Raw genomic sequence first — 17738 nt, forward strand, 5'->3', positions numbered from 1 at the left:
ACATTGTCAGTGTTACTCTTATTCCCTTGTAAAATTGTTTGATTAAATTAAACATTTTCAGTGTTCTAATGCTGTTACTCAAATATAATTTATGTGATTGTTTTTAAAAGTTTTTGTGGATAAAACATTATGCAATAAAATCATATGCTAAATATGATGACTTGAAAAAGACATTTCTTTTTGTAAGTTTTATATTGTTAATGATTCTAGATAAGTATTCGTGGTATTTAAATATTTAAATATGNTTTACGGTGAAACCTTTCATCAACGGAGGAAGATGGCTTCCGGCTACGAAAGTGCCGTTCAGGTCCGGTCTCTGAGTTTGTCTATTACGATGATGAGATTTCCAATTCAAATCTCTTTTTTTTTTTTGGATATTTGTAAAATTTTAATTTGTTCATTATACTGTAAACATTTTCAGTGTTACTGTTATTCCCTTGTAAAATTGTTTGATTAATTGATTTAATTCAAGTTATATTATTCAAAAACAATAAATAAAATTAATATATTGTGATGGTCTATAGATCAAATCTCATCCACTATATGGCTTTCTACAAAATTCGAGATATATGTAAGTTTCGATTTAGAATTGATTGGTTACTCAAAACATATAAAAACTTTTATAAGCATGCATAAATAAACATGAGAATAACTCCCATTGACTCGTCTCGATAAAATAATACTATATCTTTAGTGCCTCGCACGAATGTATACCGCGGTAGCTATTTTATTTCAACCCACGACATTTTATTTGCATATCTAGATCTCAACAAACTAGGACTGGTGAAAATTTATTGCTTTATTTTTTAATTGAGCAAGTACGTAAGTACGTAACGTATATAATTAAATATGGTTTTCAAATAATACGGTGTTCTTTTCATTCTGTGTGTAGCAAGCCACCATAGAAAGGAATATCGGTTTGAGGCAACCAGCATGTATCTCCCATGGTAAAGTTGTAGACCGTGAAGTTCATGGCTTCTGCCAAGTTCAATATACTGTACCCTAACCACTGCACTCTCTGGTTCGTGTTTGCCCCTGGTCCAAAGTTACTGTACTCACCGTAGTAGATTGTGTCTAATCCAGTTGTACCGTTCCATTCGAGCCATCCGACTGGTTGGACAATGTCACTGATATATGATTGCATGAAAACCGTCCTTGCGTATGGCTTCCATGGTCTACCTAAGAATGTCATGGCAGAATTAGGTTCAGCTGCAAGATCCGGGGCGGCTTTTATCGTACAATTGATGATAGAGATTCCGGTGTTCTGGTTTGGATCAACTCTTCCATGGGCTGTTATAGCGTTCTTTTGCTTTGCCATTGGTTTTCTAGCATATATGTTACAGTCTTGAAAAATTGCGGCTGCGTTCCCGAATATAAAATCGACGGTACCTATAACAAAAGGGAAGAAACAGAGGACATATATTAAATCATGTCGGTTACTTCAATAAATATCTATGTGGTATAGAAGGGTTGGCTCCACTAGATTGCATAGATTAGATCACCTCCCTGTGGATGCAAATTATAGCAAGGACCACATGATCATTCCAAAAATAAGAATCTATATAGATGATTGACAAGTTTTGGTATTTTTGGTAAGTTCAAACTACTAAAGAAAATATCTTAAGTTGTGAAATTTGAGCCTAGCTAGTTTTAAAAATCATATCCCAACAACAGTTAATAAATAAAATAAGTATGGAAAATGTGGCATTATATTTACCATAGATATCGCATTCGCGATAGAATTGTCTCATAGAATGGACGTAGAGAGTATCTCGATAGCCTTCAAAACTACACCGATAAAAGCTTGAACTTTCTGCGTTGTTCCTCAAAGCCACAGCCTGATGTTTTTCAGGTCCGGCTGTGTTTCTGAGTGTAACATCAACCGCCATGAACCGCTCTCCAATTACAGCTAGAAAATAAAAATACAATTATATATCACAAACTAAGTAAACTGCTTGACCCAATTCCTACAAAAAAAAAAAAAGATAAAGATAAAAATACCAACCAAAGCTTGAGCTATTATACGTAGTCCAACCGTCGATAACGTTATGGTTCCCAGTAATAATTGTCTTATTGATCCCATCTCCGATAAGCATTAAGTTCTTTTTGTTCATCTCAACAACAATATATTCTTCGTAAACACCTTCTCTTGCGTAGATAACAAAGTAACCATCCTCTGGTCTAGTGTTATTAGGTGCAGCTGCAATAGCTTGAGTGATCGTCGTAAAGTTGTCGGATTTGTACCGACCGACAATTACTGCTTTGCTCACGAGGATGGAACCGCCACTCGTCTGACCTAGCTCCCCTAATTTCCGGCTAGCTTTCCGACAGTCTTTGTCGTTGTCGCATGTTTTACGTAAACCCTATACCAAAAGAAAAATTAGTTCCATCAAAATATAATTTCAGAAGACTTCATACCAAAAGTTAAATTTATTTTTGTCATTTAATAAAATTGGTTTGACTATGATTAACATCAAATTAAAACAATTCGAATTCTGAAATGAATTTTTTCTTAATACATGATTAATTAACTTATAACCTCGTGCCTTGCAAATCAACGTTTACACATGAAATGCACGTGAATATGAGTTGGATTCGAATATGGACCATATTGATGTTTTTTGTTAAAGTAAAAAAAATGGGACCCGTTTGATCATTGTTCAATTTTGTACTAAAATGTGCGTCGGCCATGTGACATTTACTCTCTTTTGCGCGTTCTGGCTCACACACACAACAAGACCACATCCACTTATGACTCGATCTAGAATATTAAGATATGCACGAATATAATTCCGTGCGTCCAAAACTAGCAAATTCATACCGTATCTAACTTACTATGTCATCCTACGAGGCTTATTCAATTATACATGTACGACCAAAAGTTTAATTTTTAGATAACATATTTGAATTTATGTGGTGATACATCGCCATACTATAACACAAAATACATGTTCGTCCATACCATTTTTATTCAGGAATTATATATATCTTATAAAAAGAACAATATCTTAGATTTATACTGTTGTTGATATTTCTTCTAATTTCTGTTTTAATCTCTACGCCAACCATTTGAATATAATGTCTATATTACTAGATTATTAACAACTTTAGAATATGTAGAGGAATAAGCTATACTATAACGTATAAACAAACAAAGAATTAAAAACAAACTTAATTAGTTACCTTAATCAAAGTCTCGAGCGGCTCGCGATAGGTTGAGTTCCCACCACCAAGAATCTTTCCTTTAGAGGCTTTAAACGACCTCTTAAGGTTACGGTTAAGCGCGTGGCTCACAAGCCCCAGCGAGATACCGTAAAGACGCGTGAGATTCCCCATCGGCGATCCTATCGCGGCGGCGAATCCACTCTTCGCCTCCACTAGTCCTTCGAGACACGTCTCCTGATTCGTCACCACACCACTGAGAAGACTGTTCACATGCTCCACAAGAGCTGCGGTCATCACCTGCGCGGACTTGAGCTCCGTCGTGACGGTTTCGAGGTAGTTCACACTCAGCTCAGATAACTAGCCGCAGTCCGCCAACGCGCCTATTTCCTCGGGCGTGGAGGAGCCTGGTTTGCTTCTCACTCGCCTTGCGTATTCTTGATTTACCTTTGTATTTTATTCTCCAATTTTTCTGAAAAAATGGCACACATATTGTGATATTGCAGTTGTAGTTGGGTTGAAACGTTGAGTACCTTGAGATTTGTTCAGCGTGCAAAAGCGATACAGAACAAGGCTGATGAAGTAATGCAGGATGATGTACATTTCTTGCAGGAAGTGATACGCCAGCTGAGAGGTATGCATTATTTTGCTTATCTCATAAAACATAGATACAACCCAACTAATGATGTAATATCTAATTGTTACGAATTAAATTCTAGAAGATTCTAAAAGCTTATTATCTAAGTGACACTTTTAATCTTCTGTTAGTTTAAAAAACTTGAATTTCATCATGTGTGTATGTATTTCTCATATAATCAATATCTAATAAAAAACCATGTATTTCTCAAAATGAGGCTTCATCCTTTATGCTCATCCCCCGTGGTAACACATCTACTCTTTGCTGACGATTTGTTGATATTCTCTGATGGAGCAAGACACTCACTCTCGGGTATTGCTGAAACAATGTCACACTTTAAGAGACTGAGCGGAATAGATGTAAATCCAACAAAATCGGAGCTCTTCTTTGGGGGTTATACCGACATCCAAGTGGCAGTGTTAAGTGCTATTCAAGGTATAAGGGTAGGTACCTTTCCCACCAGGTATCTGGGGTTATCTCTAAATTCTGCGCGTATATCTTTCGCTACTCTGCAACCTTTCATTGAGAGAATCACGAATAAGTTACATTCTTGGACAATAAAATTTTTATCTTTTGCTGGGAAGATACGACTAATCTCTTCGGTAATATATGGCATGGTGAACTTTTGGAGTGCAGTTTTTAATCTCCCTAAAAGGTTTTATGAAAAGGTGGATTCCTTGTGTGCGGCTTTCCTTTGGAAAAAAAAGTTACAACAGCAGTGGGAGCACGAGTCACCTGGAAAGATGTATGTAAACCTAAAGAAGAAGGTGGTCTTGGTATCCGCATGCTGGTGGAGTTTGCTATGGTGTTCCAGCTTAAGCTCATATGGAATCTCTTCACAAACGCTGGTTCCCTTTGGGTAGCATGGGTAAATGGCAATATTCTCCGCAAGAAGAGTTTCTGGACCCTCCAGGACTCTTTACGACTCTCAAGAACAATAAAAGGTATGATCTCTCTGAGGCAACAGATAGCAGAGTTTATACAGTGTGAAATGCGGAACAGTCTCAACATATCTTTTTCGTATGATACTTGGACAACTCATGGTCCTCTGATCAACTTCATTGGAAGCAATGGGCCAAGATCGCTGCGAATGAGAAAGGAAGCACTTGTCGTGGAGGTAGTAAGAAATGGGGAATGGAGGATGCCAGGAGCTAGATCAGAAACGCAACAGCAGCTAATGATCACCCTAACAACCATTGCTCCCCCACAGAATCTCAATGGACCTGATGTTTTCCTATGGCGTCGGAACTCAGGGTCCTTTGAAAATACATTCTCTTCCAAGGATACTTGGGAGCAGCTCCGAGTTCACTCACCATTAGTGCCATGGAATAAAGTGGTCTGGCTTAAAGAAGGGGTACCTCGGTACTCGTTTATCTTATGGTTAGCAATAAAAGGACGACTGCCTACGAGGGACAGGCTGCGAACTTGGGGACTTAGTATCCCTACAAATTGTGTGCTCTGTTCTGATGGAATTGAAACCCATGACCACCTCTTCTTCAAATGCTCATTCTCTGCAAGGGTTTGGCAATCTTTTGCTTCGAGAATCTGGAGAAACCCACCTTCAGCTGATGCAGTGGTAATCGCCAAGTTACTCCTTCAATCCGCGTGCTACATGATATGGCTTGAACGCAATGCTAGGTTACCTCCATCACCACAACAAGTTCCGCAATACAAGCAACTCTAGACCGAGCTATCCGGGATCGACTCATAACCGTTCAAGGATTCCTTCTTGCTTTTTATTTTGGATGTATTTTATTTCCGTTTTAGTTTGTTGTTCTCTTTCTTTTGTAGTTTCATTTTTTTAACAGAAAAAACAGAAAATGGTATAAAATTTAACTTTTTACCAAAAAACAATATCTAATAAAATTTAAATTTTGAAATTTCATCATGCAAAACACCTAATAAAATTTGAATTTAAATAATTGTTGTATCACCGTTTGGGGCCTTTGGCCTTTTTGTTGGGCATACTACAGAAAAAAAAACAAAAAAACCCCCCCCCCCCCAAATTAAAATATCATCTAATTCATAAATTTGAAAAACCAGAACGTTATTTAGTAATAAAAAAGAAAAAAAAAAAAAGAAAAACCAGAACGTTCTTTTCTTCTACTCTTCTGCTGTACTAGAATGTACACCATTTTTTTTATTCTTTCCCTGAAAAACCAGCTGCAATTTTGCGTTTTATTTCTATTTTTATTTCTTGTGTCCTGATACCTACATCGGATCGATTGAGAAACACACCCAATCGCTTTGGCGAAAAAACGATACACAACACTCCTCTCTACTTTCAAAAAAAACAAAAACGATACACAACACTCTCCTCTCTATTTTGGTGAAAACCCTAATTTCATAGATCTGTTTTCTCTACAATCGCCTCTCTTCCGCTTCTAGATCTCGTCTCAAGTATGCTCCCTCAGAAACTCGCTACCATGGCTACCAAGCTCCCGCTTGAATCCAGCAACAACGCAAATGTCGCGAAACCTCGAGCCGCCGCCGCCGCCGGGAAGACGATCGAGGAAAATTATCAGACTAAATCGCAGCGGGAAGAGATCCTTCTACGTCCTGATACCTACATCGGATCGATTGAGAAACACACCCAATCGCTTTGGGTGTATGAGAACGACGAGATGAATTATCGTCCTGTTACCTACGCTCCTGGTTTGTATAAGATCTTTGATGAGATTCTCGTGAACGCCGCTGATAACATACAGAGAGGTCCGTCGATGGATTCTGTGGAAGTTGTGATAAATGTTGAGGAGAATCTGATTAGTGTTTGCGTTTGTAACACTGGAGATAGAGTTCCTGTGGAGGAGATTCATCAGGAGGAAGAAGGAGATATCGATGTGTCTGACATGATTTTTGGTCGTTTGTTGACGAGTAGTAACTACGATGATAATGGTTATGGTCTTAAGCTTACTAGTATCTTCTCTACTAAGTTCGTCATAGAGACTGCTGACGGGAAGAGACTCAAGAAGTATGAGCAGGTATTGATTTGTTTCTTGCTTCTGTGTTGTTGATTCGTTTAGGAACTGAAGTTTTACTGGTTGTTGTTTCATCTATCTGGCGTAATTGATTTGTTGAGTTTATGATTCGTTTAGGAAATTATCTAATTCTGGTGTTGATTTAGGTCTTTGAGAACAACATGGGGAAGAAGTCAGAACTAGTTATAACCAATTGCAAGCAGAGTGAGAACTGGACGAAGGTTACCTTCAAACCAGATTTGACGAAGTTTAACATGACTGAGTTGGAGAGCGATGTGGTTGCTTTAATGAATAAACGAGTGTTTGATATTGCTGGATGTTTGGGGAAGTCTGTCAAAGTTGAGCTGAATGGCAAACCAATACCAGTCAATTCCTTCACTGACTATGTGGATTTGTACCTAAATGCGGCTAACAAATCAAGGACTGAGCCTCTCCCAAGGTTTGTTCCCGTGATTTGCTTTTGCTCAGTTATAACAATTGTGTTTCTTGGAATGTATCTTTGATCTTTGGTGTTTTCTGTGATTAGGATGACTGAGAAAGTTAATGACAGATGGGAAATATGTGTTAGCTTAAGTGATGGACAGTTTCAGCAGGTGTGTATACATTTTGCTGTGTATTAGTATTACTTTTTTTTTTTTTTCATATGATGAATGAGTAAAGCCTTAACAACGTTTTCTGCTGCTATCAGGTCAGCTTCGTCAACTCTATACCCACGATCAAGGGTGGTACTCATGTTGATTATGTGACGAGTCAGATCACAAACTATATTGTGGGTATTGTAAACAAAAAGAGTAAAACCGCTAACGTTAAGAGCCATAATGTGAAGAACCATCTGTGGGTGTTTGTCAATGCACTTATTGACAACCCTGCTTTTGATTCCCAAACAAAAGAAACTCTGACTCTTCGACTGAGCAGTTTCAAATCAGAATGTAAGCTTTCAAAAGATATTCTGAAGAACGGTATGGTGTGCTTTACCTGTCTTTATTTTTTTGGATAAGTGATCTAACTGATTTTTAGAAGAGTGATGAATCTTTTTTTCTTATATAATGTTGGCGTAGTGGAGAATCTGCTTTCATGGGCCGATATCAAGCAGAGCGAAGACCTAAAGAAAAGTGGGTTAAAGTTGAGCCAAAAGAAAAGTGGAGCCAAAAGAAAGAGGGTTAAAGTTGAGAAGTTACTTGATGCACAGGAAGCTGGAGGGGAGAACTCTATGGACTGTACGTTGATTTTGACCGAAGGTGATTCAGCCAAAAGTCTAGCTGTAAGTGGTTCTGATCTATAGTTTCTGCCACCTTTCATTTTTTATCACAACACTCCTAATACTCGCTTTGTTCAGGTCGTGGGTCTATCTGTTGTGAGTCAAAAATATTATGGTGTGTTTCCGCTTGGAGGAAAGCTATTGAATGTTAGGAAAGCCGACATGAGTAAGATTGGAAGGAATAAGGAAATTGAGAACTTAAAAACAATTCTCGGGCTAGAGGAAAATATGAAGTACGAGAATGTTAACTCATTGAGATATGGCCATATCAGGATTATGACTGATCAAGTATGTTTACAGTCTACTTCTTACTCAGCATATTCTATAAATATGCTTTCATGACGAATTCTCTCTCTCCACCTTGTTCAGGATCATGATGGTTCCCATATAAAGGGCCTCATAATAAACTTTTTCTACTATTACTGGCCATGGTTACTCAAAGTTCCATCATTCATAGGTGAGATTAGAACACCCATTGTGAAGGTAAGTAGAAAGAGAAGACTTTATCCTCCTTCTTTCACAATTTTTTATAGCGCTTGATATAGTAGAGAAAAGAATGCTAACAACTGCCCTGAACATATCATACTCAGGCTACTAACATCGAGACTAAAAAAGTTTTGTCATTTTACTCAATCCCTGAGTTGGAAGACTGGCAAAAAAGACCCGGTAATGCAACCGGATGGACTACCAAATACTACAAGGTTTTCTTTCTGTTGTAACTATTTAGAACTTTTTGTAAGTGCTCAAGTTCACTGCATACTAATTGTCCATATATCTTTCCAGGGGTTGGGTAGAAGCAATGATAATGAGGGGAAAGAGTACTTTCGTAATCTTAGTCTTCACGAAAAGGTTTTTGTTTGGGAGGATGAACAAGATGGAGAAGCCATTGAACTTGCTTTCAGTAAGGAGACTGAAGCCCGAAAAAAATTGCTTTCGAACTATGTGGTATGGAGGATTTGAGTTATCTTTTAAAATATCTGTTTTCTGCTTATTACATCTGCCTATTCTGATTTCCTCTATTCCATTCAGCTTGGCACTCATCTTGATCCGAGAGAACCGAAAGTTACATACAGTGACTTCGTGAACAAAGAACTGATCTTGTTCTTCAGGGCCCAACTTCAACGGTCAATTGCCTCAATGGTTGATGGGCTCAAGCCCAGTCAGAGAAAGATACTTTTCTGTGCATTCAAGAAAAACTTAGTTGAAGAAATTAAGGTTGCCCAATTCGTTGGTTATGTATCGGAGAATTCAGCTTATCATCATGGCGAGCAAAATCTTTCCAGCACTACCATAGGTATGGCACAGGACTATTATGGGGGCAACATTATCAACTTACTTAAACCAAATGGCCAATTTGGTACACGAGCTTCGGTAAGCATACAGAATCTTAACCTTTTTCATTAATCTGTGCTTGTGCTCATCATAGTGTATCCAATTGTAGGGTGGAAAAGATGCAGCTAGTGCAAAATACATTTACACTGAACTCTCTCCTGTAACAAGGATCTTGTTTCCCAAGGATGATGATGTCCTACTTGATTACTTGAACGAAGAAGGGATAACTGTAGAACCAATTTGGTAATATTTTCCTTCCATAATTGTTTGTTTTTTTTCTCTTTTCAGACTAGTTAACTTAATATGTTAATGCTGGTTAGGTACATGCCCATAATTCCACATGTACTTGTCAACGGCTCTGAAGGTGTTGGAAGCGGTTGGAAAACATTCATACCCAACTACAACCCTAAAGAGATTGTTGCTAACATAAGGCGTCGAATCAACGGTGAACCTGTGGTTCCTATGGATCCTTGGTATAGAGGGTTTAAAGGAACTATTGAGAAAACTGCGTCCATAGAAGGTGGTTGTACCTACACAATCACTGGTCTATGTGAGGAAGTTGATGACACAACTATTAGCATTACGGAGCTGCCCATCAGAAGGTGGACTGATGATTATAAACAATTCTTGTTGTCATTAAAGACAGATAATGGTGCCCCCTTTCTCCAGGTAGAATGCATGCTTTAATTAGGAACTAAACTAGTATTTTTTTATGCCGCTTTCTGAGTCGTTCTTTTTTACTGCAGGACGTCGTCAGGTCATACAGTGACACTTCATCTGTGAGTTTTGTCCTTAAATTGAGTGAAGAGAACATGCTGGAGGCTCGGGAAGAGGGCTTTCTTGAGAAATTCAAACTCACCACGACAATCTCTACAAGTAATATGTATCTCTTTGATAAAGAAGGTGTTCTACAGAAATATGAGTCTCCAGAACAAAGTAAGAAGATATCCAACTTGTTTTCATTCTGGTTTTTTTTTTCTCCTTTATAAGACATACTAACGTTACATCCCTATGTTGCAGTCCTTGAAGCTTTTTTCCATCTACGGTTAGAATATTATCAGAAGAGAAAGGTTTGAAAATAAACTATGATTCAGTCCTTTAGAGGTTTTAGTCATCATGATGATAATGTTCTAACATTAACTTTCTTAACTGTATGTATACAGGATTCTATGCTTGAGAGTCTGAAACTTGAGGTGCTGAAACTAAAAAACAAAGTGAACTTCATTCGTGGAGTTGTCAAAGGAGAAATCAATCTGGTAGGAAGAGACAAAGCTGATCAAGTTATAGAATTGAAACAGAGAAAGTTTACACCATTTCCGAGGAAGTTAATGCCTGGAGAATCTGAAGAAAGCTCAGGGTCAGAATATGACTACTTATTGAAAATAGGTTTTGAATCGTTCAATGAAAAGACTGCCAAGGAGTTATTGTCAGACCATGATAAAATAATTGAAGCAATAAAGGGCTTGGAAAATCAGACGCCGAGGGATCTCTGGCTGAGAGACTTGGACTCTTTTGACAAGGAACTCGATGTAAGATTCAGAATGCTATCCCTTAAATAACGCTTAATATTTAATTTGTCACTGTTATATCTTGTTCCTCATATTGCAGGAACTTGATAAGGCCCAACTAGGGAGAGGCGCAGCAATGGAAACAATCAGGGCCAGTTCTGGAGCACCAGTAAAGGCTAAAGAACAGGCGCCAAAGGAACCGGTAGCAAAGAAGACCACAAAGAAAGCCAGTGAATCTGAAACAACAGAGGCTTCCTATTCAGCAATGGACACTGGTTAGTCTCCTCGTACTCCAGCGTTTTCATTGCGTTTTGTTTTCTTGGTTGGAACTTTTTTTTGATTGTATAAGATAACAACGTAGTAGCAGAAGTGGTGAAGCCAAAAGGTAGACAAGGAGGAGCCGAAAAGAAGGCCGTAGCTGCAAAGGTGATTATTGCTTATAGTTAATTGATAGGTTGAATTGAATGACAGTAGGAATCTGAAAATACTTGAGCTGTTCGGTTTTTGTTTTTGACTATTAGTTCGCTCAGAGAATTAAATGATATATTGATTCATCCTGATGAGAACTTCATCTTTTCCTTTTGTATTGCCAATGCTGCTGTTCAGGAGGATGAAATGTTGGATCTACCGCTTGCTCAATACAATTTTGGCTCAGCAGCTGCGGATTCAAGCAGTAAGCTGATACACAGTTTTGACAAAGAAGCATTGATCTAACACAACCTATTGTATGTAATTTGGGTCCTAAAGTTAAGTCTTGTCTTTCTTGTGGTTTTATCAACAGAAGCAACTGAAACATTGAAAGCAATTGACGTGGACGATGATGATGATGACGTGGTAGTTGAGGTAGCTGCACCAGCAAAGAAAGAAGGAAGAAAACCTGCGGCAAGTAAAGAAGATAAAACCACCAGCAGCTCCGAGGAAAAGGAAGCAGGTTGCGGCAAGTAAAGATGATGAGTGATTAAAGTGAGAACTAACTCGGTTCTTGATATGATTCAGTTTCAAACTTTTTTAGTTTCTCGCTCTTGTCTTCTTTAGATTTGGTATTATTCTATTGAAACATGAAAGAACATATCTCTCTAACGTTTGCCACAAAATTCTAGATTGTTTAAGCGTTTGGTCGTATAAACAAATACCCTTCTATACTCTTTATATGTTTTAGTTATCTTCAGTATACTTTTTGTGATAATTTATTATATTACTGTTGGTTCAACATGAATTCAAATCTTAATTATAGCCTTATAGCAAATTTCACCGGGTTTATTTTCTTAGGGTAGATGACTTCAAATCTTAGTTCCTTATAGGTCAAAATGTAATGTCCAAGTATTTGTTTAAAATTAAAGACACTATTTTAATAAAAATTTGTAAAATTGCTTAAGATCTGTGAAAGGATTGATTATTCTGTTGGATTTGATGCCTCGTTACACCATGTGACCCAATGCCTTAACATTATTTCTTTAATCTTCTGCATGAAGTGGAATATGATTATAACTAATAGCCCTGTAATATAACCGTTTGGTGAATGAGAATGATAAAGCCTAGTCGACTAATTATAACATTTAAATTTGATGTACTTTCGTAGATTCTTCGATGGTATAGTTCACTTAAATAAAGGTTTGATTTGATTAAATTTTTGTTTGGTTCTTTTTGGTTTTAGATTTAGACTGAATATAAACTTTAAACCTTTTGAATAATTATTTTAAGTGAAATTATATGTGTAATATAAATATAATTATTTGTCAATCTAAATTTAAAATAGAAATTTTTGGTAAATAAAACTTTAGATTTTATCCTAGTTTCTGGTTTTTGTTTAACATTTGAAAATTATTTGAGTTTTAAAAGTTGGTACAGTGAAAGGTTGTTTTTGGGAGTGATATGATCGTGGCAAGCAAGGAGTCAGGGGCTACAGAGAAACCGGAGATCTTGGGAAGGATCACTCGTTCCAGAGCTAAGAAGATGGCCAAAGAAGCTCATTCACTCATAGTTGACGGGTCATTCAATCTACCGAGGATCCAAGTCTTCAACATATCCACCTTGAAGACCTCACTCGGTAATGATAACTAGATAACTTAGGTGTGAAGTTTGTACTTTTTTTTCCATAGCTGAGTTTTGTCCTAATGGGTTTTCTCAGTATGGTTTTTAATGAGGCAAATGGATCACTACGTCGAGTTATCTAGAAGTCATTACCAATGGGGAATAATGCACAAGTCATCCGACTTCTGTACTAATACAAGTGACTTCTGTACTACTACAAGTCACCTAGACGTTTTGCTGTTTTCTTATTTCTTTAGAACGTCTTGTTGTTTTAACTTGAACTTCCTGTTGTTTGGAGTGTCGAGCCTTAGGATTGTTTATAAACCCAAAAGCGACACCTCTTTGTTCTTTAGCGAAGAAGTTTTATGTAACAACAACACTATTGTTGAATCTTTCTTCTCTCAATTCGAATTCTTGAATGCGTTCTTGATTTCTGAGTTTCTATACACTTTGTGATTCAGAAACTCTTCACTTTGTTTCAATCCATATAACCATCTAAACAATCCTCACCATCTCATCATTGCTTTTATCACTTGATCATCAACATATCCACCCGCATTATCGTTCATGCACCATCACCATCGAATCTCATCACTAGTCACTTGTCTTCAGCTTTTCATCGGAGTTCTATCTTAGGGAGATCGTATTATGTGGTATCAGAGCCAACTCTGTGCCAAAGGCTAAGCGATTCTAAACCCTAATCTCGTTTGTGTTATTTTGGATTTATGTCGTTTGTTTAGTTTAGGGTTTGCCTTGTTGATCATTGGTGCTTAGGTCGAGTTCTGTGAGTTTAGGAGTTAGTTTCAGTGTGTTTTCGAAAGTTGATTGCAGTAGGGTTTAATTATTTCAAAGTTTGTTCGTTATAGGGTTTGGTATTGATCGATTTTCTTGTAGTATTGCTCGACATTAGGTCTATAGTCGTGTGTCTCTTGTTTAGAATTCCGAGTCTTAGAGTTTATTTTCGTTTCTGTTACTCAAGGAACATTTTACTTCGAGTTTCTTCTTTAATTTGTAGGTACAATGGAGCTTTCTCCAGAAGCTATGAAAGCTTTGAACCAAGCCAATAAAAGCTGAACAAGGTACTTATGAGCTGAACAAGGTGAAGATAGCCATATCCGAATTCAATGGCTATGCTTTGTTGTGGTGGGAGCAGCTGGGACTTACTAGACATCGACAAAGAGATTCAAGACAAGGTAGAGCTGCAGAACTATGAAGATGTTCAAGAAATGGTACATAAAGCAGAGTTAATTGAGTCACAGATCAAGAGAAAGGGAGCAAGGACAACATTTACGCCTAACATGTCCAAGCCAAGAGAGTTCAGTAAACCCGCCTTCACCAAGGATAGCAAACCCGCGACAGCCACAGTCAAAGAGGAAGTTAAGATTGATTACAAACCCAAGAGTAGCACCTCTACAAGTCATATAAGGTGTTTCAAATGCCAAGGAATGGGGCATTACTCCAGAGACTGTCCTAACAAGAAGATGTTTCTTCTTCAAGAAGGAGGAGAGATTGTGCATGTAGACAGTTCAGAGAGTGAACCAGAGTCTGACTTAGGTGAAGAAGGAGAACCCGCAGTCATGGGGGAGATGTTAGTAACACGCAGATCTTTAAGTGTTCAGATTCATCCAGATGATAGAGGGAAGCGTGAGAACCTATTTCACACCAGGTGTATGGTTCAAGACAAGGTCTGCACCTTGATCGTTGATGGTGGTAGTTGTACTAACGCAGCTAGTGAAGAGATGGTATAGAAGCTTAATCTCAAGACCACTTCACATCCAAGACCTTACCAGCTGCAGTGGTTGAATAACAAGGGAGCTTTGACAGTTTCACAGCAAGTGGTGGTGAAACTAACAGTTGGGAAGTATGAGGATAGGCTGCTATGTGATGTGATTCCGATGAAGTCAAGTCATATTCTGTTGAGAAGACCATGGTAGTTCGACAGAAGGGTGTTTCATGACGGCTACACCAACAAGCAATCGTTTAAGTTCAAGGAACGTAAGGTTACTCTTCTACCACTTACACCCAGCGAAATCTACAAGGACCAGCTTCACATGAACCGCAAGGATACAGAGAAAGTGTCTCACAGCCTGTACATCAATCACAGCGAGTTCAACAAGCTATTTGATCCAGAGATGACCACATTCATGTTTGTTTATAAAGAGACACTCACCAGTACCAAACCAGCAGAAGAGCTTCCACGCGAGATGATAGAGATTATAGAGGAGTACAAGGATGTATTTCCAGAAGAGATACCTCCAGGCTTGCCGCCAATACGTGGGATAGAGCATCAGATCGATTTGGTAACATGATCAGCACTACCGAACAAACCCGCTTACAGAACCAATCCAGTAGAAACTAAAGAGCTTCAGAAGCAAGTAGAGGAGCTGATGAGTAAGGGACACATCAGAGAGAGTCTCAGTCCATGTGCAGTACCAGTTTTGCTTGTGCCAAAGAAAGATGGTTCATGGAGGATAGGCCTGAGATGGATCCGGATATCCGGGGTTTTTGGAGGTATCCGAATCCGTATCCGGATCTGCCGGATATGAAATATTGTTCTCCGAATCCGTATCCGTTGACCCCGGATATCCGGGTCTCGGATATCCGTTCGAAAACCCGGATATCCGTGGATACCTGGATCCAGTTTTTTTTTTCTTGCTTTCTCCCCCATAAGAAGTCCTACCATGCCGGATCTTCACTCCACGCCAGATCTTCAGTAACCTCTTTCGCCAGATCTTCAATCTCTTCACTGCTATTAAGTCTTCCATTTTGTTTCTCTTTTTGAAGAGAGAGGGCTAGCCACCGTAAATATAACAGGAGGAGGGATGAAGGTTGGTCATGGAGGAGGAATAGACCGAAATCAAAAAGGAAAAGACGAATCTCATCCATCATCGAAGAACATGGCTCCATCTTCTATTAGGGCCGTCGTGAAAATAAAAAAAGGGGGTGATTTTTTTCTTTTGTTCAGTAAATGTGGATCATCGAATAGAACCGAAATCAAAAAGGAAAAGACGAATCTCATCCATCATCGAAGAACATGGCTCCATCTTCTGTTAGGGCCGTCGTGAAAATAAAAAAAGGGGGTGATTTTTTTCTTTTGTTCAGTAAATGTGGATCGATTAGTCTACTAGGGTTGCTGTAGTTTTTATTTTAATGGGCTTGGATCAAAAGATACAAATACTAAAACTTAAAAGTCCACTAATATAAAGCCCAAATCCATTAGATATTATGTAATATATATATATATATATATTAAAACAGATCCGGATATCCGGTTTGAAATTTTGTTAGTATCCGGATCCGTATCCGGATCCGGCCGGATACACAAACTTAATATCCGAATCCGGATCCGTCTTACCCGGATATCCGGTTTTTCAGAGCGGATACGGATTCGGATCCGGATATTTAGTCCTAGGACTAATGGAGGATGTGTGTTGACTGCAGAGCTATTAACAACATTACAGTGAAGTATAGACATCTGATTCCGAGGTTAGATGATATGCTGGATGAACTATGTGGATCAACGTTCTTTTCAAAGATAGACTTGAAGAGTGGGTATTATCAGATCAGAATGAAGGAAGGGGATGAATGGAAAACAGCTTTCAAGACCAAGCAAGGACTCTACGAATGGCTAGTCATGCCATTTGGTCTCACCAATGCTCCTAGTACCTTCATGCGTTTAATGAATCATGCTCTCCGGCCTTTCATTGGTGTCTTCGTGGTTGTGTATTTCGACGACATCCTCATCTACAGCAAAGGTCTAGAAAAACACTTAGAACACATCCGCCAAGTTCTAAATGTTCTTCGTTTTCAATCCCTCTTTGCTAATTTTTCTAAATGTTCATTCTGTACTACTGAGGTTGTCTTTCTAGGCTTTGTTGTCAGTGCAGAAGGAGTTAGAGTGGACGATGAGAAGATCAAGGCTATTAAGGAGTGGCCAACACCCAAAAACGTAGCAGAAGTCAAGAGCTTTCATGGATTAGCAAGATTTTACAGGCGATTTGTCCAAGACTTCAGCACCATTGCAGCGCCACTTACAGAAGTTATCAAGAAGGATGTAGGATTCAGACGGGAGGAAGCACAAGAGAAGGCGTTTTCAACCTTAAAAGAGAAGCTTATCACTGTCCCTATTCTTTTACTACCTGACTTTATGAAAACTTTTGAGATTGAATGTGATGCCTCCGGAGTGGGTATAGGTGCTGTTTTGATGCACGATAGGAAGCCAGTAGCTTACTTCAGTGAGAAGCTAGGAGGATCGACGCTAAACTATCCTACATATGACAAGGAGCTGTACGCCTTGGTTCGGGCTCTCAAACGTGGCAGAAATACCTGTGGCCCAAGAAATTCGTCATTCACACTGATCACAAGTCCCTAAAGCATCTCAAAGGACAACAGAAGCTCAACAAGAGACATGCCAAATGGATGGAGTTCATAGAGACTTTTCCCTACACGGTTAAGTACAAGAAAGGTAAGGATAATGTAGTCGCAGATGCATTATCCAGGAGGTACACTCTCGTTTCTACTTTGTCTTCTAAGCTAGAAGGTTTTGATGAGATAGTAGAACTTTATGAGACTGACATCGATTTTGCTGAGAGCTATGGCAAATGCCATAAGTTTGCTTTTGAAAACTATTATAGGCAGGATGGATATCTGTTCTTTAAGGATCGATTGTGCATACCAAGAGGATCCATGAGAGAGCTGCTGATCAGAGAAGCTCACGGAGGTGGACTAGGTGGAAATTTCGGAGTGTCAAAGACTCTACTTGGACTGCAAGAACACTTCTATTGGCCTCAAATGAAGAAAGACGTTGAGAAGGTTTGTTCTAGGTGCCATAT

The 17738-nt window shown here is 38.6% G+C and overlaps 3 protein-coding genes across 6 annotated transcripts; 2 read left to right on the forward strand and 1 right to left on the reverse strand.

Annotated features, from left to right (window-relative positions):
• LOC104748016 (probable pectinesterase/pectinesterase inhibitor 25) lies at positions 863 to 3674 on the reverse strand. The gene is made up of 4 exons (XM_019237123.1): positions 3184 to 3674; positions 2006 to 2363; positions 1718 to 1909; positions 863 to 1389 (listed from the first exon to the last, which is right to left on the reverse strand). Exons 1-4 carry the CDS (start codon positions 3457 to 3459, stop codon positions 878 to 880), a joined length of 1338 nt encoding a protein of 445 aa, XP_019092668.1. The 5' UTR covers positions 3460 to 3674; the 3' UTR covers positions 863 to 877.
• LOC104744616 lies at positions 3481 to 5572 on the forward strand. The gene is made up of 3 exons (XM_019237124.1): positions 3481 to 3572; positions 3669 to 3796; positions 4098 to 5572. The coding sequence occupies exon 3, from the start codon at positions 4584 to 4586 to the stop codon at positions 5481 to 5483; it is 900 nt and encodes a 299-aa protein (XP_019092669.1). The 5' UTR covers positions 3481 to 3572; positions 3669 to 3796; positions 4098 to 4583; the 3' UTR covers positions 5484 to 5572.
• On the forward strand, positions 5869 to 12017 carry LOC104744617 (DNA topoisomerase 2-like). Of its 4 annotated transcripts, none has more exons than XM_010465692.2 (19): positions 5869 to 6780; positions 6924 to 7216; positions 7304 to 7370; positions 7466 to 7706; positions 7836 to 8038; positions 8114 to 8323; positions 8405 to 8518; positions 8626 to 8736; positions 8819 to 8980; positions 9065 to 9406; positions 9477 to 9610; positions 9688 to 10036; positions 10114 to 10303; positions 10388 to 10437; positions 10531 to 10896; positions 10976 to 11150; positions 11225 to 11301; positions 11482 to 11548; positions 11657 to 12017. In XM_010465692.2, exons 1-19 carry the CDS (start codon positions 6202 to 6204, stop codon positions 11818 to 11820), a joined length of 3894 nt encoding a protein of 1297 aa, XP_010463994.1. In that variant the 5' UTR covers positions 5869 to 6201; the 3' UTR covers positions 11821 to 12017. The 4 variants fall into 4 exon arrangements, with proteins under 4 accessions (XP_010463994.1, XP_010463991.1, XP_010463992.1 ...); XM_010465689.2 differs by having other exon boundaries at positions 5870 to 6780; positions 7466 to 7736; XM_010465690.2 differs by having other exon boundaries at positions 5870 to 6780; positions 7466 to 7736; positions 11237 to 11301.

This window comes from Camelina sativa, chromosome 15 (genome assembly GCF_000633955.1).
Source record: "Camelina sativa cultivar DH55 chromosome 15, Cs, whole genome shotgun sequence".
Taxonomy (NCBI): domain Eukaryota; kingdom Viridiplantae; phylum Streptophyta; class Magnoliopsida; order Brassicales; family Brassicaceae; genus Camelina; species Camelina sativa.

Bases quoted from the DNA above. Each gene is read 5' to 3' on its own strand.
- LOC104744616 (XM_019237124.1), top strand. From the start codon at position 4,584: ATGCTGGTGGAGTTTGCTATGGTGTTCCAGCTTAAGCTCATATGGAAT.
- LOC104748016 (XM_019237123.1), bottom strand. From the start codon at position 3,459: ATGACCGCAGCTCTTGTGGAGCATGTGAACAGTCTTCTCAGTGGTGTG. The intron at 1,910-2,005 runs GTTGGTATTTTT...TTTATTTTCTAG, and splicing joins GTATAATAGCTCAAGCTTTG to CTGTAATTGGAGAGCGGTTC. The intron at 1,390-1,717 runs GTAAATATAATG...CTTTTGTTATAG, and splicing joins TCGCGAATGCGATATCTATG to GTACCGTCGATTTTATATTC.
- LOC104744617 (XM_010465689.2), top strand. From the start codon at position 6,202: ATGCTCCCTCAGAAACTCGCTACCATGGCTACCAAGCTCCCGCTTGAA. The intron at 10,304-10,387 runs GTAAGAAGATAT...CCTATGTTGCAG, and splicing joins ATATGAGTCTCCAGAACAAA to TCCTTGAAGCTTTTTTCCAT. The intron at 11,302-11,481 runs GTGATTATTGCT...GCTGCTGTTCAG, and splicing joins AGAAGGCCGTAGCTGCAAAG to GAGGATGAAATGTTGGATCT.